Below are 17,470 nucleotides of genomic sequence, written 5' to 3'. Positions count from 1 at the left end.
GTGCTGATAAAGTGGCTGAGTGGTAGAATCCCGGACTTTCAATCATGTGGTCTGAGGTTCGATTCTTGCAATAATCTGAATTTTTTTTTGTTATTGTTACCTGGCCAGGAAACGTATAGGATTTGAAAATTTGCTTCAATGTGTGATCAAAACAACCGGCCTTAAGAAATATTAATTTCAGTCTATTACAGTTCGCACTGAACAGTCATTGTCATATTTTGATTATTTGCTCTGACATCACGCCGATTGTTCCGTCAGTTGCCCTTAAAATAGAAAATCACTCTGCAGTCCCATGTGCAAAGGAATCCCAACAGAAAAACGTAATTGATTGCTAAAGTTCTGCTGTGGCTACCACAAAAACTCTGAAATTAGAGACCTCAGAGTCAGCTGGCTCTGCCCAATGTGGTGCTGATCCTGCATCTGCAGCACAAACGGTGCCAGCATGATGACTCTTTGTCCACTGGTGAAGGCTCCCTCTACCTGTCATCTAAGTACAAATCATGCGCGGTACAAGTGTTGCAGAAGTCACATGAGTATGACAGCTAATTGAGAGGCCGATTCTGAACCAAAATTAACTAAGTCCACAATTACAAATTGGTCTACATATTTGCAGATTAGTGCATGCATTTGTGGATCTTTGTACAAATTAGCAAAACTTTGCACACATTTGCTAATCTTTACATGGATTTGCAGATCTGTACATGCATTTGTGGATTTGTGCACGCATTTGTGGATTTGTGTGCAGATCTTTGTACGCATTTGCAAATACTTTTGCAACAATAATAGCTCCATACTCAGACATTTGAATTATCCCTTCTTCACCATTCCCAGAATTCATAAAGAAATTGGTCGTAGGTCATTTAGTCATAAAGCTCCATCTGACTGGAATAATCTCCCCCCTCTCTCAAGTCCATCACATCTTTCCACAGTTTTAGGTTTAATCTGTTGTCTTATCTAAAACAAGATGCTCCTGTTTCTGAGTTATTTATTTATGTATTAATGGGTGTACAAAATCATATACGTTATCATATGCTTGTGTGTGGAAATCTACATGTACGATTACATGTGTCTGTATGTCTGTGTGTGTGAGTATGTAGATACATTATGTTATGTTTATGTACGTATATGTATGTGTGTATATCTACATGTTTATGTATGAGTGTGTATGCATGTGTGTGTATACACAGTATATGTATATTAACAGTATGTATATCTGTATATATTTGCACATATGTATGTATACGTATGTATGTATGTATCTGGGAGCTGGAGATGGGGGGAAGGGGCTGGGGAAGTGGGAGAGCTGTCTGTATTTGTCGTTTTTTGTTTGTGTTTGTTATGTATTGTAGTTTGTATTGTTCTATGTGTTTGTGTTGGGACCCCCTTGAAAACGAGATGCTGCATCTCAAGAGGCTACCCTTCAATAAATTTAAATTCATTTCCCAAGATATTTGCAGGGTCAGGAATGGGTTCGCAATCATACCAGATCATTTCCAATAATTCCTGAGCAGCAGCCTTTATACACTTTGTTCCCATCTGATCCATCCTCAAGGGGCACCATATCTGTCTTGTTATAATTAAAGCTCTCATCCTATCAAACGGCGCATGCAACGTTTTTTTTTTTAACTTGTTTTTTAATTGTGTCTGTTTATCGATTGATAATTATTGTTATAAAGTTTAGCTTAGTTTTTTAAAAATTATTTTCTAAAGCCCTTTGTGTTAGATGTTTTTGCTGTACTATAAATATTATGAGTATTATTATTTATTTATTTTTCATTTGCTGTTAATCTGTCTGCCTTTTTTGGAGCTGGCAGGGGACTTTAGGATGTGATTAAAGGAAACTTTACTTTTGTAAGGAAAATGTTTTTGTTTTGTAATTATGAAAAGCTATAAATAAAGTTGTGGGGAAAAAAATTGGAAAGGGTCCCTCAAAACTGACCTGTAACGTCTGACTTTTTTTTGGCACCCTTCCACTTACATCTATTTTTAATGAGACAAATTCACAAGGTACAGCTCTCAACTTTTGTCTTTTATTGGATTGCTGGGTGATTATGGAAAAAAATCAAAACCGTGATTAATCAGACTTTACCTTGATTATGATTAATGAATGATGATTCCACCCCCAACTGTCTTTGTTTGTTCTATAAATATTGGTATAAATTTCAAAACAAATAACTGAAAGGAACATATGCAGATTAATAATTTATGGTTATTTATTGAAACAATTGAATTCCAAACACAAATCAGCTGAAATGTAAAATACTACCTTCATGGCTGTTGCAGAAAATATTTTAATTTCCTCTTTTAAAGGTGCAGTGTTGAAATATTTGCAAAATCTAATGAGCAGATTCTAAATAGCAAAGCTCACTTCTGATGGCAACTGTGCTACCAGTGGAATTAAAGAACTCTGTCATTTGGTTCCTCTGTGGTACTGTAGAAACAAACAAGAAAGATAGCTAAGTCCATGGAGGTGATCCTCCCTATAAAAGGCTTATCCCAAGTTAATGAAAATGTAACATTCCTAGACATTAAGGTGGTTAAACATTTTCAAACATGGGACTTCTTAATATTGTGTTTCAATTTTACCTAGTTTGTTACACTATCTTTAAGGCTAAATATTACACAGTGCACCTTTAAAAACTATATATTTTTTTGCCATTTTCTGTTCATATTCAACTGAAAGTACTCCTGTCATTCCATGGCTGTTTTCAAAATGTTTAAACACAATCCTTCTTTTTTCTTTCAGACGGCTGAACAACAAAGCACAGAGGAAAATGTAAGTGTCTCATGTGGGTCACAGTTCTTATCTTCCAGTTCCCTCCCTTCTTTTGTTTTCAGCTGAGTTTCCACAAAGGGGTTTGGTCTGGTTCGCTACAGTCTGCTACTGTTTGGTACTGCAAACCCTGATCTTGCTTATGTTTCCAATGCCACCCATACCCTTACTTTGTGGGCTGCAGTGTAACTGGGTGATAAGTCACCAACCATCATCCTAATCAGGCTTGCTATTGAATTCAGTGAAGAACAGTGCATCACAGTAAACAAAGGGCTGGGGGGTAGAGATCCAGCATTTTATTTTTCCTCTAGGGATGTGGCTATTTGTTACAAAGAAATGACAAGCAGGAAATGCTAATTCTTTGACTAATCAGTGGACTGTAGTCTGCCTGCTGTGTGTAGCTCCACCCTTTTTAGGTTGGATAGGTTCTCCTACAAAAGGGTACCAGAAAAGTAGGACAGTATGGGTCAGTTACTTTGGGACCCTTTCCAACTTTTGATAATGGAAATGCAAATACATGCATGCTGTACCAAACCAAACCAGTTTCCACTGTAGGTGGAAATGCACCATCAAACCCCTTCTCACACATGCACTTCTTTTTAGAAAATTCCTAAAAAAAAAAAACTGAAAATGTCCTTTCACACGTTCCTTTTCACTAGAGCCCTTTTCACACATGTAACCCTTAAGTAGAGTAGACCAGCCCGAAAGTTTCCTGACTGTCTTGTTCACACTTGTCCCTCACAGCAGGAGGTTTTTTTATAGTTCACCTGTCAGGCAAGGGAGGATGGGGAAAGGGAAAATAGTAGGGGGCTAGCAGGGAAAATTCAGGGTAAAGTCTGTGAAAATTTCAGCAGTCTGAGTTTACACATGCAGCTCACCTGGGCAAATTCAGGAAATTTTTAATTTGAGGGATTCCTGATTTTATCAGCATGATAGTAGTATTGGCAGAAATAAGTGCAAAAAAAATAAGTCATTTATATTGGCAGATATGAAAATTAGACCAGACAGGACTAACAGACCGATGTCCCCTGAAGTCTTTTTTCTTCATCCTAGGGGTTGTCCCAATCAGCATTTTTGGCCTCCGATCCCGATCCGATTTTTTTATATATCGAATATCTGCCGATACCGAGTCCCCATCCAATACTCATAATTTCATGGATTAACGTTTCAGTTGTTACTACTAGATATTTCAGACTTATTCCATTTAACACTGTACAGCCAATATTGTTGTAAAAACATAAAATCACATTTCTGCTCAGAATGGTGAAATAGCTCTGTTTCACTTTAATTATCTGTCAAAAAATAAATTTACATATTCACTTAGTGTTCAATCAGACAATCAAAATCCACTTCAAGTGGTCAGCTGATTGAGTAGTCAAAAAAGTGAACTCAAATAACCTCAGTTTCACTTAGAGTTGGTGTAACAGCTGGATTTGTTTACAACGGAGACACTCAGACAACTCTGCAGGGATGGACTTGCTATCTGGCATACCGGGCATTTCCCGGTGTGCCGACGCACTTATGGGCCAGTATGATTTATACATTTATTTAGGCTATTATATCTGCCATGAACTGGCACCACAGCTGTGCTATTGACTGTTGACTGGTCCGATCTCGTCTTGTTTACCCCCCCCCCCATCCCCACGCAGCTCCTGCTTGAAAGTGAAAGTATTCGGAAAAAACGAAACTTACTGAAACGATCGACTGGAACTGTAAATAAACGCCAAATTTAGATAACAGTCAATCAAGATGCTGCAAAACTGTCAAAGACTCTGCAGTCCCTGTAGGGGATTGTCTGATGCATGGTGAATGTACAGCTGCATCATGAGGAGGAGGAGGAGACAGAGCAGCAGAGGCTGGTGTGTGACAGGGGAGCAGAGGTTAGTGAATGAGCTCTGTAGAGTATCATAAGCTGAAAGCATTATTAGACTGTGGGTCTCCTTTATTTAGGAAGAAAAAAATGGTTTTAGATTAAATCCGTAGCTCTTCTATGATCTGAAGAATGAAGAGACGGTTAAGTCCTCTTAGTACACCTTAAAAGTTCTCCACTGAGACTTCTTTTACTTTGTGTGTTCATGAGTTTTGAAAAGAGGCTTCACATGTGTGTTTATTGACATCATTCCAATAAATCAACTGGATTGATGACAGTCATTTCTTACTGTCAGCATTTATTTTACATTTCGACTACATTTTTTAGTTTGAAAGTAAAAATATGATAAATAATAGCAGACATTTTTAAGTAATTACTTGCTTTTTCTCTTGAGCAGGGCAGATGTGTCCATCTTACTCACATCAGAACAGTGAAACACCATTAGCTGTGTCTGTGTCTTACTGCTGAGCTCTCAGCAGAGAATTGACTTCCTATATCCATGTGTGATGATGAGATCTGTTGTTTGGTGTTCAGCTGCTGAGAACAGAGGAGTTAACTTCTATAAGTCTAAAGTTTGAATCTAAATTGTGGTATTATTCAGTAATGTTACATTAAGGTCAGTATCTCCATCTGTTGTGGCTTGTTGGGCTTGAGTTTACCATGATATGCTCTCATATTTTTGGAGCGTTCAGTATCTCTGAGCTCAGACTAGAGAATTTTCTGGACTTTATCTGTTGCTGTTTTGGGTTGTTGACATGAACAAATATTTGCATAAAGAAAGCATTTTTGTCCACTTGTGTTGATAAGGGTATTTAAATCTTGAGAAATAGTACTGTAAGGTACATTTAGAACAGACAAAAAAAGTGTGATTAATTTGTGATTAATCACGAGTTAACCATGGAATTTGTGAGATTAATTGCGATTAAAAATTTTAATCTATTGACAGCCCTAGTCACAACAAAAACTGAACTCAAAAAATGAACTCAAAACATCCTAACTCCTCTTTAAAGTGGTGTGAACAGTTTAACTTGTATAGGATCAAAAACATGAATCATACAGATTCAAAACAACAATCCTTATTAAAATGTAGCAGCTTAATCAGAGACATGAAGCAAAACATGGGGGGTGACATGGGGCAAAGTTAGAGTTAAAAGCAGCTCTGCTGCTACCACCTCGTGAAACTGTCATGTTATAGATGAGGCAAGTGGCCGTTGGACTGTTTTCGCCTTCACGTTTGAAGTATTTCCACACCGCTGACATTTTTAACACATGAAAGCTAATGTTGCTACTGCTGCTTTGTTGTGTTACTGGCGCATTTACAGCCTGTCATAAATTGTGCTTCATTTACGGCAACTGACGTAAATGATTGGCTGGGCTGATAAGATCAAATTGCCGATCGCCAATTAAAAATCAATTAAAAATGCTTAGTATCGGCTCCGATCCGATACATCGGATTGGGATATCCCTGCTTCATCCTCATTCCTTTAATTTTGAAGCAGCGAAGGACTGATGGAAAGAAGTTTTGGATCTGAACTCCATTTACATATAGGCTCAATAGTTGTATTGGCTAAAGTTAATTTGTCAGTATTGCTAAATCTGAATATTTTTATTGTACAGCCCTTGTTCAACTTTTATGAAATCAATATGGCTGCTTTTGAGAACAATGGAAAGTTGATCAGGTTTCCTGCAAATCTTTACAAGGTCTTGAAGTCTGTTATTGGACTTTTAAAACTTAAGGCCATAAAAATCTTAAAAAGTCTTAAAAGGTCTTATTTTCACTTGTGGGAGGTCTTAAATTTTAGATGGCACTTGGCTAAGGTATGCCTTAAGATTTTTTATCATTCTCTTTTGCATTTCTGTTCATCCATGTTACTGCAGTGCTATAAATGCGATAATAAATGTGTACAGCCTACCCTTACTATTGCTTTTATTATTCTTATTTTTGTGACAGGTTTTCCATAACAAAGAGCATTTTTGTCCTTTTAGTGATGAATCTTCATAATCAGCTTAGCACACCTTCTAAAATATGTTATGATGATAAATATTTCTTACATGTGCCAGAAATCATCAAATTTGGGCATTTATGACCAAAAAATGTCTCTGTAGAGTACCATTTGACATTTGATAAATATTGTATTAAATCAGAAAATTCGGACCTTGTACTGATTGTTCCAGTATACCGATAACTAAATCTTATCTGCTGCTCCTTTTTGATTGTTTGCTGCACAAAAAGTGGTATTAATGCTTCTCAGTTCAGGTCTTGAAAAGGTCTTTAAAAAATCTTAAATTTGATTTTTTTTTAAGTGTGTAGGAACCTTGGTTGATGTTCAGGTACCAGATGTTTTATTTAACCAATAAAATAACCGATACTTGATTGCATTTGCCTTTGATTCTTTCAGGACTTTGCTAAGGACCGTTATGGTGTATCAGCAATGGTCCAGTCCCAACAAAAACTGGGTTAGTATGGAAATTACTTCTCTTGCTCTTCACACAGTGGATTGGACTGAAGCTACTGCTGTGAGGACACAGCCTCATTTTACAGGAATACAAGCCACCTGTTAAGCTGTGGTACTCCTGTTTGCTCCCATTTGGTTATCCAGCACAGTTTGAAATAGTTTAGTTTGACAGAGTATTTTCACTCCAACCTCTCACATTGATTGTTTTTAAATGCATGTTTTTAAACATGTTTCAGTAATATGCACAATGTCAGCATAGATAAAGGTATGAAATATTTCAGAATAAGATTTCTCCAGTACACATAATACACCTTTAAAACTTGCACTACCTGGTTTGAACTGGACACGTCTTTATCAGTCCAAGATAACAGTAATCTATGATTTTTTAGGCAGTTTCTTCATTTTCATTTAATGCCCGTGTGGTTTTGTTTCATCACATTTTTTTTTGTGATTTCTTAAGCTGAAATGAGTTTTCCCTGTCAGTTTTTAGTGTTAAGAATGATCGCAAACAAGGCAAGTGTAGGAAAGTTTGGTTCAGGGTTTGGCACTACTACTGACCCTGCACTACTTCCACTAACATGGGTAAAAGAAATTACAATCACTGAAATGTTTGATCTGCATATGCAATATATGGATTTTTTTAAGCAATGCATATATCAGCTAATGTAGGTTGGTTGGTTATTTCATGCAAAATGTTCATTGACGTACTGACCTTTTAACATTTACATGTAGCTGAGGAAACGAAAAACACATCCTTAAACAGAAGTTAACGCAGCTGTGATATGAGATCCCATCACGATTGAGAACCTCTCAGATTATGTTACTCTGACAAAGTTTCACAGCTATTCTATTACTGATAAACAGCATGAAAAGTTCTCTTGAAATATCTTTAGGTGAAGGAGAAGTGAAGAATGCAATGACTAATAGTATGCTATACCTTTCAAACGTACTAGATAACAGAGGGACTTATTGAGGCCATCCATCTTACTAGTTACATTTTTAGCTTGAATGGCAGAAAACAAAGTGGGCCCCCTCACCTGAATGCCAAGTCCCAGTCATTATGACTCTAAAGGTGGAGGGTTGATGGCTTGAAGACTTTCATGTGGGCTGATTTAGAGTTCTCAGTTGAAGGGTGGCTCTGTTTTCTCATGTGTCTGTTTTTTTGCTGCTAATAACGAGAAAGCAGAGCAGGAGTGACACAGGTGAAACTAGAGTCAATTAGTCATATAACCCGCGAGAATGGTTGAGGTAGACAGCTTTTCAGCAGGCCCCTTGTTACCTGTTATTTGTTAGAAACATTTGTAATATGAGCAGTTTTATTGTGTGTGCATCTTCAAACACAAACGTATGCTTACTCACATTTCTGTCTGCCCTTGAGCGCTCAAAGGGGGAGTATACGGGGAGTGAGATGTTTGCCCAGGGGTGGGAAAAGTGATCCATTAAGTCCTTTGAAGTAATCCTTTTTTGTGTGGGTGTGGGTGTGTGTTTTGCAAGCCAGACAGGAAACTGGTACGTGTCCAAGACCTTACTCCTGAGATGGCTGATCAACTAATTTGGATACGGGCCCGAGTACATACCAGCAGAGCAAAAGGTGAGACATTCCCCAGCCCCCTTTACAAGTTCACCCTTTTTTTTTTTGGCAACTTTCTTTTGTGGAAAAAAAGTTGAGATAATAGGATCACTGTTAATGCTTAGTGGATAGAGTCAAAGGATCTAAAGCACCTGCCCTTGGGCCAGTTTTCCTACTCATTCCCATCCCTTGAAGAAAAACAGAAACTCAGGTTGCCTTGACTGGCTTTTTGATTTCCAATGACCTAAAAATAATCAGCTTATTTCTGTGAAACTACTTAAATTTGAAGGTAATAAAAAGAAAATGGTGTTATTGTAAATATGTAAACTGGACTGTACCCCTCTATAAATGGATAATTTGTCAAGGATTTGGCCTCTCATAACCTCTGCATGTTTGCTTCCACCAGCTGGTAGCTAAAAAGTGTGCCATTTTGAATTCATTACCCCTCCTTGGCTCAGCCAGGCTGTGACATTTAAAAAGAAATGCCTATGCCCCTGTGCTTATCCTGGGATAACAATTTATTAATATCCCTGTGATTATTCTCGTAACTTTTTTCTTTAATGAATAATTTCACATTATCCTTTTTACACATAAACCCCACCTTGACATCTTAAAGGTGAATTACACAACAGTGAAATACTGGAGTCCCAGTGTGGGATTTTACAGAGCATAACTGTGATGCAAAACTTTAAAAGGATCACATGTTAATGACAGTACAAGTCTTACATTTACACACATGTTGCTGTTATATCTGGCCAGCTCTGCGACTTCCTCCGATGCTGGGATGTCTGTCATTGCAAAAACATTTGTTCTAGGATGAAATCCTGTGGTGGGGTTTTTGAATTGCTTTTATCCCCATTACCTGCCCCTGTCCCACAGGCAAAGACGTTGAAGTACCCAGGTGGTCCAACTGTCTGCTGCCTTTGTTTTAACTTGCTAGATGTATGTGTGTGTGTGTTTGTGTGAAGGGAAACTCCCAACCTTTCTACCTACCCTGATTTTTTTCAAATTATAGGCTCATTTCACAAATTTCTGAAACATAACCTGACATGTCAAGGAAGATTCTATCGCACTTATGGAAGCCTTCTTTACCCTGAGTTACACATACATTTTTCTTCAGTGTTCTTTTGTTCTGTAAAGGAAATTTCTAAACCTGACTCTGCCTATTGTTGTTGTTTTTGTTTTTAAGGGAAACAGTGCTTCTTGGTCCTGCGTCAACAGCAGTTTAACGTGCAGGCTCTGGTCGCAGTGGGAGGTCATGCCAGCAAGCAGATGGTCAAGTTTGCAGCAAAGTGAGTTTCAATAATGCTCTTCCTGTTAGAGAGGGCAGAAACAATGGTGGGAAAATCCTTGGCCCTTATCGTCTGCAAATCCATTTTCACACATTCTAAGTAAGGTGGGGGCTGGAGGAATCATTCATTTTTCACTTAACAACACAAGCTGGCTGTCAGAGGGGTGGGATACAGCAGTGTTCTAAATGGCCAGTTCCGGTTGTGATGACGGAGGCTTGAAACGGAATACTTAAAGCCAGGCATTGTTGTATCAGATCAAAAGCAAAATTATATAAAAAAACACTTTGGTAGTTTATGAATTAAAGTTTTTGCATAGAAATTAAAGACTGACAATTACAGCAGACATAGATGAGCAACCACATAGATCCATTAAAGGTTACAGTATAGCAGACATAAACATTGAAATGTGAAATAACAACTTAGAACAAACAGAAAAAGAAATACAGTATGATAGCTTAAAAAAAATGCTGCTTAGTGTTCGCAGATTTACGTTGTTCTGTTGCCATTGTTTTACCTTAATATGGACAAAGTTATAATAGTTTTGGATTTTTCAATAGTCTTTATTTTTATTTTGTTTTCAGTTTTTTCAATTTCAGTTTAGTTTTAATCAGTTTTTACTGCTGGTTTGTTTAGTTTTTATTAGTTTTAGTGTTAGTTTGCACAGATAGAGGATGTGTGAATCCTCTTGATCGCTACTTCCCATATTTCTTTTGGTATTCCCTTACCCAACTCCTCTTCCCACCTAGAATTGATGTTAACCAATGAGATTGACTTTAAAGAACAAATTTTTCTGTAAAATATTGTCACAGCACCTTTCAGAGTAGGGAGTGAAGTGAGAAAAATATCAAACTGTGTTTCACTTGGGAGAGCTGGAAATCTGGAGTCCATGCTGCGAACATAGCTCCGAATCTGTAGATATCTAAAAAAGTGATGTCTTGGAAGACTAAATTTTGTTACAAGAGCTTCAAATGTGGCAAATGTTTTATTTATATATAAATCTTTCAATGTTCTTAATCCAAGATCAAACCAAATTTGAAAAGCACTATCATCCATAGATGGTTTAAAGGCTGGATTCAAAGTCACCAAGGCAGAGAAAGGGGTAATCTGAAATCCAAAATGGCGTCTAAACTAATTTAAAATCCTCTATGTTGATATGGTCATACATTTTTAAAAACATTTTCAAACAGGCTACTCTTCACTTTTCATTTTATTTGTTGAGAAATGATGTTTGAATACAACTCCAGGCATGAAAATACCACTGTATGAAGTCTTAACCAATGCTGACGGCTCAAAACTTCCAATTAATTTAGACTCGGATGTCTGCGATATAGTCATTTTATCCATCGTGTGTGGCAAAAGCCGAGATGCATCGAGTGTACTTGATGTATCGCCTACAGTAGTGTATTTTGCTTCACAGAAAAATACACTACTGGCTCATTATGCATGGCCCTTGAGAGTTTACATTGTGGGAAATGACAGAGCACTCAGATACATGGGATCTCTAATTATTCACACAAGGGAGAGAAATAAAATCAGGACCTGCTGTAGCTTTTCCATCACGTTTTTAACTGCAACATCATACAAGTTTCTATTAATCAATGATTAGGGTTCTGTTACTTAATTAAGCAACAAATACGTGTCTGTGTTAGGGCTGTGTTAGGAATATATTCGAACATCACGTTGTCATATTCTAAATTCGTTCGAAGTTGTTTTTTATAAAAAGTGACAGCCCTAGTCTGTGTATATCACGCATTCTGTGTGGTAGAGAGAGAGACAGCAGTGTGTGATGGATAACGTGTTAGTTTGTAAAAAGTGAAGATTGTAGCACCATGCTATCTGTAAACATGCATTGTGGGGAGTTATTTTAGTGAAGAACTAACCATTACTACTTCTATGAATACATTGTAAGCATTAGTTAGGCCCCAGTGTAATTCTAAATTACAGATATACTCAGCAATGTTTGTTTATGCATCTAATTACCAATTTTTTCTTGTTATTCATTCAAACACAGAGACTTCACTTGGGCATGTCCTAAGAGACTTGAGGCTTAAGTTTGACTTGCAAGTAATAACTTGCTTTTTTAAAGCTCCTCTCTGTCCTCTCTTTTAATGCATTTTTAAAATTATTTACCATACATATTTATTGTGAGTGGATGTAAAAGAAGGTAGAAACTCAAACTTTAAATACAATTCACTGAATCAGTGAGAAACAGAGCCTGATGGATTAGAGTCTAACTAAATACTGAGGAGTCAAGGCGAATAAATCTGAATAAAGTTAGTTTCTGTTTATATGATTGGATTTATTCCAGTAATACTAAAAAAAGATAAAATAGATGTGAGAGATGGGAGAGCTCATATTTGCTAGGTTGATGAGGGAAATGGAACATTTGTTTTACCCTTTATCAAACTTAGACTATTTAGCATATAAAATGTAATTTCACCACAAAATTTAGGGCTAGTGGAAATGTTGAGTAGCAAAAAACTGTGCAAAACTGCAAGCCACAGCAGCCAGTGAGGAAATAATCATGCCAAGCCCTGAGCAAGGCCTTAAGCAAGACATGCTACGTGGAATAGTATTAGTTTGAGGTCAATTTTCAAAGCACACCTCAATATTTTTGATAATATGCTCGGTTGTAAGGTTTCTTGTACTGTTTCCAAGTGTAGTTCTCTGATGGTCTTGTTCATGTTGGAGCAAAAGAGGTCTTGTGACTTAAATATCCCTCAGTGAATTGATATCAAATTGAATCATGAATAAAAACTGAACTTGGACCTTTTGAATTTGTCATGAATTGATTCAGGCAATACGTGGTGATACCCAGTCCTAGTATTGACAAGCCTGGGCAATGGGCAAATAAGATTGGATATTTCTACCCAATGCTTCTCTGTTTGTGTTCTTTCAGTTTAATACTGATTTAAAGAAGAGCTTTTTTATTTATGCAGATTATGTCCGTCTGTTCAACAACCCCTCATCTGTTTTTATGGTCAAACATGAAATAAAATGTTGGCACTGTAGTTCTTACACCACAAGTAGTAATGAAAAACACTTCATCAGATAAATTATCTAAAAAATTTCTCAATCGGCACGTCTGTTTTACAGTACTGCTATGGGTATCATTATCATGGCACTTAAATGATACTCCTTAGGTACTGGTGTATAGAGAAAAACCCTTCCATAATTGATATTTGCAAAACAAAAATGGCAGCAATGATGATGGATAATAAGGAACTAAAGCAATTAAGAGATTGTTGCAGCATTTAAAACAATCCTTCTCTTAAGCAACAGTATAATAGTCTCAGAGCCTCAGAAATAACTGTCATTAAGGCTGAAGAAAGAGTGTTTGTGCTGGTTCAGACTCCCAGAGAATTTTATAAAATTCAAGTGAGGCAGATTGACACTCCATACCAAACATCTATGTGCATACGGTAACTAATTCTTTTTCTCAATCACTTGTATACACTGCTGGCACAGTGACTTACCATACAGCTTTACTCTGTTTTAGTGCAGTATGTAGCTTATGAAATGACACTAAACAGCAGAAAAAGTAGGAAAGGACAATGATTTCATATCACATTTTGTATGAACTTCTGTAGATGTGAGATAGTGTGTCTTGTAATGTATTTTACTTCCATTGTCGTTTTTTTTTCTTTTATTTAAATGCAGCATTTTCCAATCGTGTTTTGGTTTGGCAGTTTTACCCCCATGCAGTGCCATCTTTTAACTCTAATATTGTTATGATCCACACAAAACGTTTTTGTGCATTTTTGTAGAGTTGTTGAAAAAACAGTAACTGCAATTACAAAAACATTTAAACCCCCCCCCCAAACCCTTTTACATCTGAGCCTCTGGACTATTTTTCTTATTTTAACCATAAAAGGCGCATAAAATGTCCTGTGAGTGAGTGCTTGTGCCTATTTTCCCACAGTACATAGAACTTTCAGTATCTGGCAATTAACTACATGTTACTGCATGATCAGACAAGTTCATCTTGTTGGATAGATATTTGTATCCCTCGTATGTATATTGAACTTAAAACCTCACTAGATACCTTCATTTTGAGTAATTTGAGTTTATAAACTCACCAGGAGGCCGCCATGTATTGGTCCATGCTGGCGGTGTGATGTCACAGTGCCGCAGTGCTCCCGTCTGAACCGTTTGGGCCCAGTTAGACGAGGGGCAGTGCTTTCAGGCGCGGCAGAGTTGTGACGTAAGCAAGCAGCAACAAGAGACCGGTGCAATTATGGTGGAAGACATTAGCGTGGATGCTGCTAAAGCACCTGTTTTATCAGAAATTGACAACATTTCTTTGTTAAAAGAAGAACAGAGAACAGCAGTGAGTTTTTTTTTTTTTTTTTTTCAAAAACGATTAAAGTCATGTACTAACATGTCTGCAGTCACTATGATTCATGTTATGCAGTTCTACATGGAGTTTATTTCTCGGTAGCTGCACACACACACCTCGGTAGCGGCGACGATGTCACGTGTTTTGTTGCTCTGATTGGCAGTGAGTTGTTTTTTTTTTGTTTTTTTTTTTTTTCAAAAACGATTAAAGTCGTGTACTGACATGTCTGCAGTCACCATGATTCACGTTATGCAGTTATACATAAAGTTTATTTCTCGGTAGCTGCACACACACACCTCCAAAATCCCCTGCCCTTTCCCAAATGCTGTATATCGAAGGTTTTCCAGATGGATATGAGACACACATCCATCTGGCGTGTCAGGTAAACAGACAGTAGGCTGACCTTTACTCTATTAACGCAATGCCGTCACCAAACTCGTCATTAGATGCTCAATCCAGTAAGACTAATTTACACAGAAAGGGTTGTTTTTCCCAAAATACTGCTTAATGGCTCGGCATCTCCGTGCATCAGTAAACATTTGTGGTGATTGGCCTACAGCATAATAAAAGGAGTATTAAAGCTATGCCTCTTGAATTATTGACAATGTTTTAGTGCACACACTTTGTTGTGGAGCTTTAACAAAGCATCACACTGTTTGGCTGCACCGACACATATACAATAGAGGTGGGAATCTTTGGGCAGCTCACGATTCCCTTCGATTATGATTCATAGGGCTACGATTCAATTCTTTATCAATTATTGGTGCATTTTGCTGCATTTGTTTTTTTTTGCTTTTTTTTTTTTTTTTTTGCATTTCTGTTGTTCTCACTGTGTCAGACATGATAAAAACATTACATTTGTATTTAGAAAAATAGAGATAAATTAAATGTCCACTATCCTCTAATGGAAGATGTGTGTAAACTGGATATTTACAATTGCACCAAATCACAGGTAGCAGCATCTGTCCTTGTAACATTTAGTAAATTACAGACATAAAAATGTCCTTTTCACAGATGAACAACTGGTAATCTAATTCTTGCTGTTGCACACTGCGTGTCAGAGTCCCACCTTTTTGTTCCTGCTATTCCACAGTATTAAATATTAAAATTACTAACGACTATCAATTATTAGACATTAATAAATCAATTCAGAATCTTCCACCTCCACATCACGATGCATCTAAGAATCGATTATTTCTCCCACCTCTAATATACAAACACGTTTACGCAGCAATGACAACTACAACTGAAAAATAACAGTAAATAAACCCTAACCCTAACACCAATTTGTGACACATCTCCTGTGTTATTTTGTTTAATCTGAATGTAGAGAAGTGCTTTAAAGAGAGCGAACTTCAATCACGGATCATGGAGTAGGTGTATCATGACATACAGGCATGCCAACACTTTTGCCTTGTGAGCGTGTTTTTTCCTGTCATTTTCTTTTTTAGTTATAAAGAAAAACCAGACTCATGAGCCCCATGTAGTTTCCATCTTTTGGCATGATTTTGAGAGCAAAGGCCATCTCCTCTTTAGCATTGTGACAGAATAAATAATATGCACCATTATGGTGCATTCTGTTTAATCTTGGAACTTGGAAATTCCAAGCTGCCAGTTGGATATATTATGGACAATGCACCCTTAACTCAGAATTCCGATTCAGAAAGTCAGAGCAAACCCCAGTACCCCCAATCACGAACTCCCTAGCAAATGGAAGGCCCTTAACTTTGTTGCAACGTCATTCCTAGCTGCGACATCCGAGGGAAATGGAACACAGCATGAGCATATTTGTTGGACAGGGAGAATGACAGGAGGGCGAGGAGGGGGGCAAACTGAAGCGAAAGGCGCAACAATTTTGGATTTTATAGAAAATCAATTCAAATTGCAAGATCTCAGCAATCCAGTATTTTTTGGCCTTGTCCCCTGTGTACACGGATTTCTACAGATTCACAGACTTTTTTTAAATGATATTGGATCCTGAAGATAATGAAATCTCGAAAGTCTTTGCAATTTTATATGAAAAGCGGCCTTCAAGTTTTTCAATACTTGCATGCACAGTTTTTTCCACAGAGAGACGTCAAAAAGAATTTTGCCCCCACAGGAATTTTTTTTTCTTATATTTTATGTTTTGTAAGATCCATATTCCTTACTGTCTCCACCAGCATTACCAAGGAGAGCATCATAGATGTGGAGGCATCAGTGAGGAGAGTGGAGCAGAAGATTGAGAGCTGTTCCCAGCAGGATGTGGAGCTCCACATTGAGAGGGTGGGTATACTTGTCTTGTAGGGGTGTTGTGATTCTCTATGTACACAAAGAAATTTACAATCTTTAGTTTAAAGTGATAGGTTTGATTTTGAAATTTTTGAGGTTCCTATCAGTATTAAGTGTACAATATATACAACTCAGCTACACAACTTTTTGAAAAAGCTGTGGATAAAGTGTGGATGAAAGTCAGCTTTGTGCCTACTTGAAAAAACTGTCAAGCATACAGTTACAAACACATGCAAGTATATAGTAAATGGAGGATAACTCGGCTGTTCATCTGTTTGAAGAAGCTGACAAACGTAACATCACAGAAACATAGCTATTTACCTCTGTGTATGGGTACGAAAACACTATAGCACATATTGTGCATGTACAGGTGCATCTCAGTATGTGAGAATATCATCAAAAAGTGGATTTATTTCAGTAATTATATTCAAAAAGTGAAACTTATGTATAGATTCATGCACCATATCTGGTTCTTCTTATTGGTCTTCAGGCTCACCACAGGGGTGTGTTCTGTCACCATTAGTTTATATTTTGTACACAAATTTGCAAAAACGAATATGAGAACAGGTGTATTAAAAAGTTTGCTTATGATTTACTTATCATGAGTTTGTCGCACAATGATGAGTCCAGCCATGGTGCCATTGTGGATGAGTTTGTTACCTGGTGTGATGATTCTTACTTGGAGCTTAATATTTCCAAGACAGGAAATGATCATAGATTTCAGAGCCTGTTCTCAAAGTCATGAGCCTACAATGATCAAAAACCAGGCTTTTGAATGTGTGAAGAACTATAAATGTCTTAGAACAATTATTGACTTATAGGTGCATCTAAAAAATGTGAAAATCATGTTAAAGTTCATTTTTTTGCTGTGATTAAATTGAAAAAGTTTAACTTCTATA

General features: G+C 37.2%; 1 protein-coding gene across 1 annotated transcript in view; it reads left to right on the top strand.

Annotated features, from left to right (window-relative positions):
• Positions 1–2,752: 2,752 nt before the first annotated feature.
• Positions 2,753–17,470, top strand: part of dars1 (aspartyl-tRNA synthetase 1) — a 51,207-nt gene continuing 36,489 nt past the window's right edge. The window contains exons 1-5 of the mRNA XM_041782401.1: positions 2,753–2,776; positions 7,043–7,100; positions 8,598–8,690; positions 9,859–9,961; positions 16,463–16,565. Coding sequence (XP_041638335.1) covers positions 7,076–7,100; positions 8,598–8,690; positions 9,859–9,961; positions 16,463–16,565 — 324 coding nt within the window. The 5' untranslated portion in view covers positions 2,753–2,776; positions 7,043–7,075. The remainder of the gene's footprint in view (positions 2,777–7,042; positions 7,101–8,597; positions 8,691–9,858; positions 9,962–16,462; positions 16,566–17,470) is intronic.

The sequence above is a fragment of the Cheilinus undulatus genome, unplaced genomic scaffold (assembly GCF_018320785.1).
Source record: "Cheilinus undulatus unplaced genomic scaffold, ASM1832078v1 Contig1, whole genome shotgun sequence".
Lineage (NCBI taxonomy): Eukaryota > Metazoa > Chordata > Actinopteri > Labriformes > Labridae > Cheilinus > Cheilinus undulatus.
The sequence above is the reverse complement of the archived record's forward strand: the minus strand, read 5'-3'. Positions and strand labels throughout refer to the sequence as shown.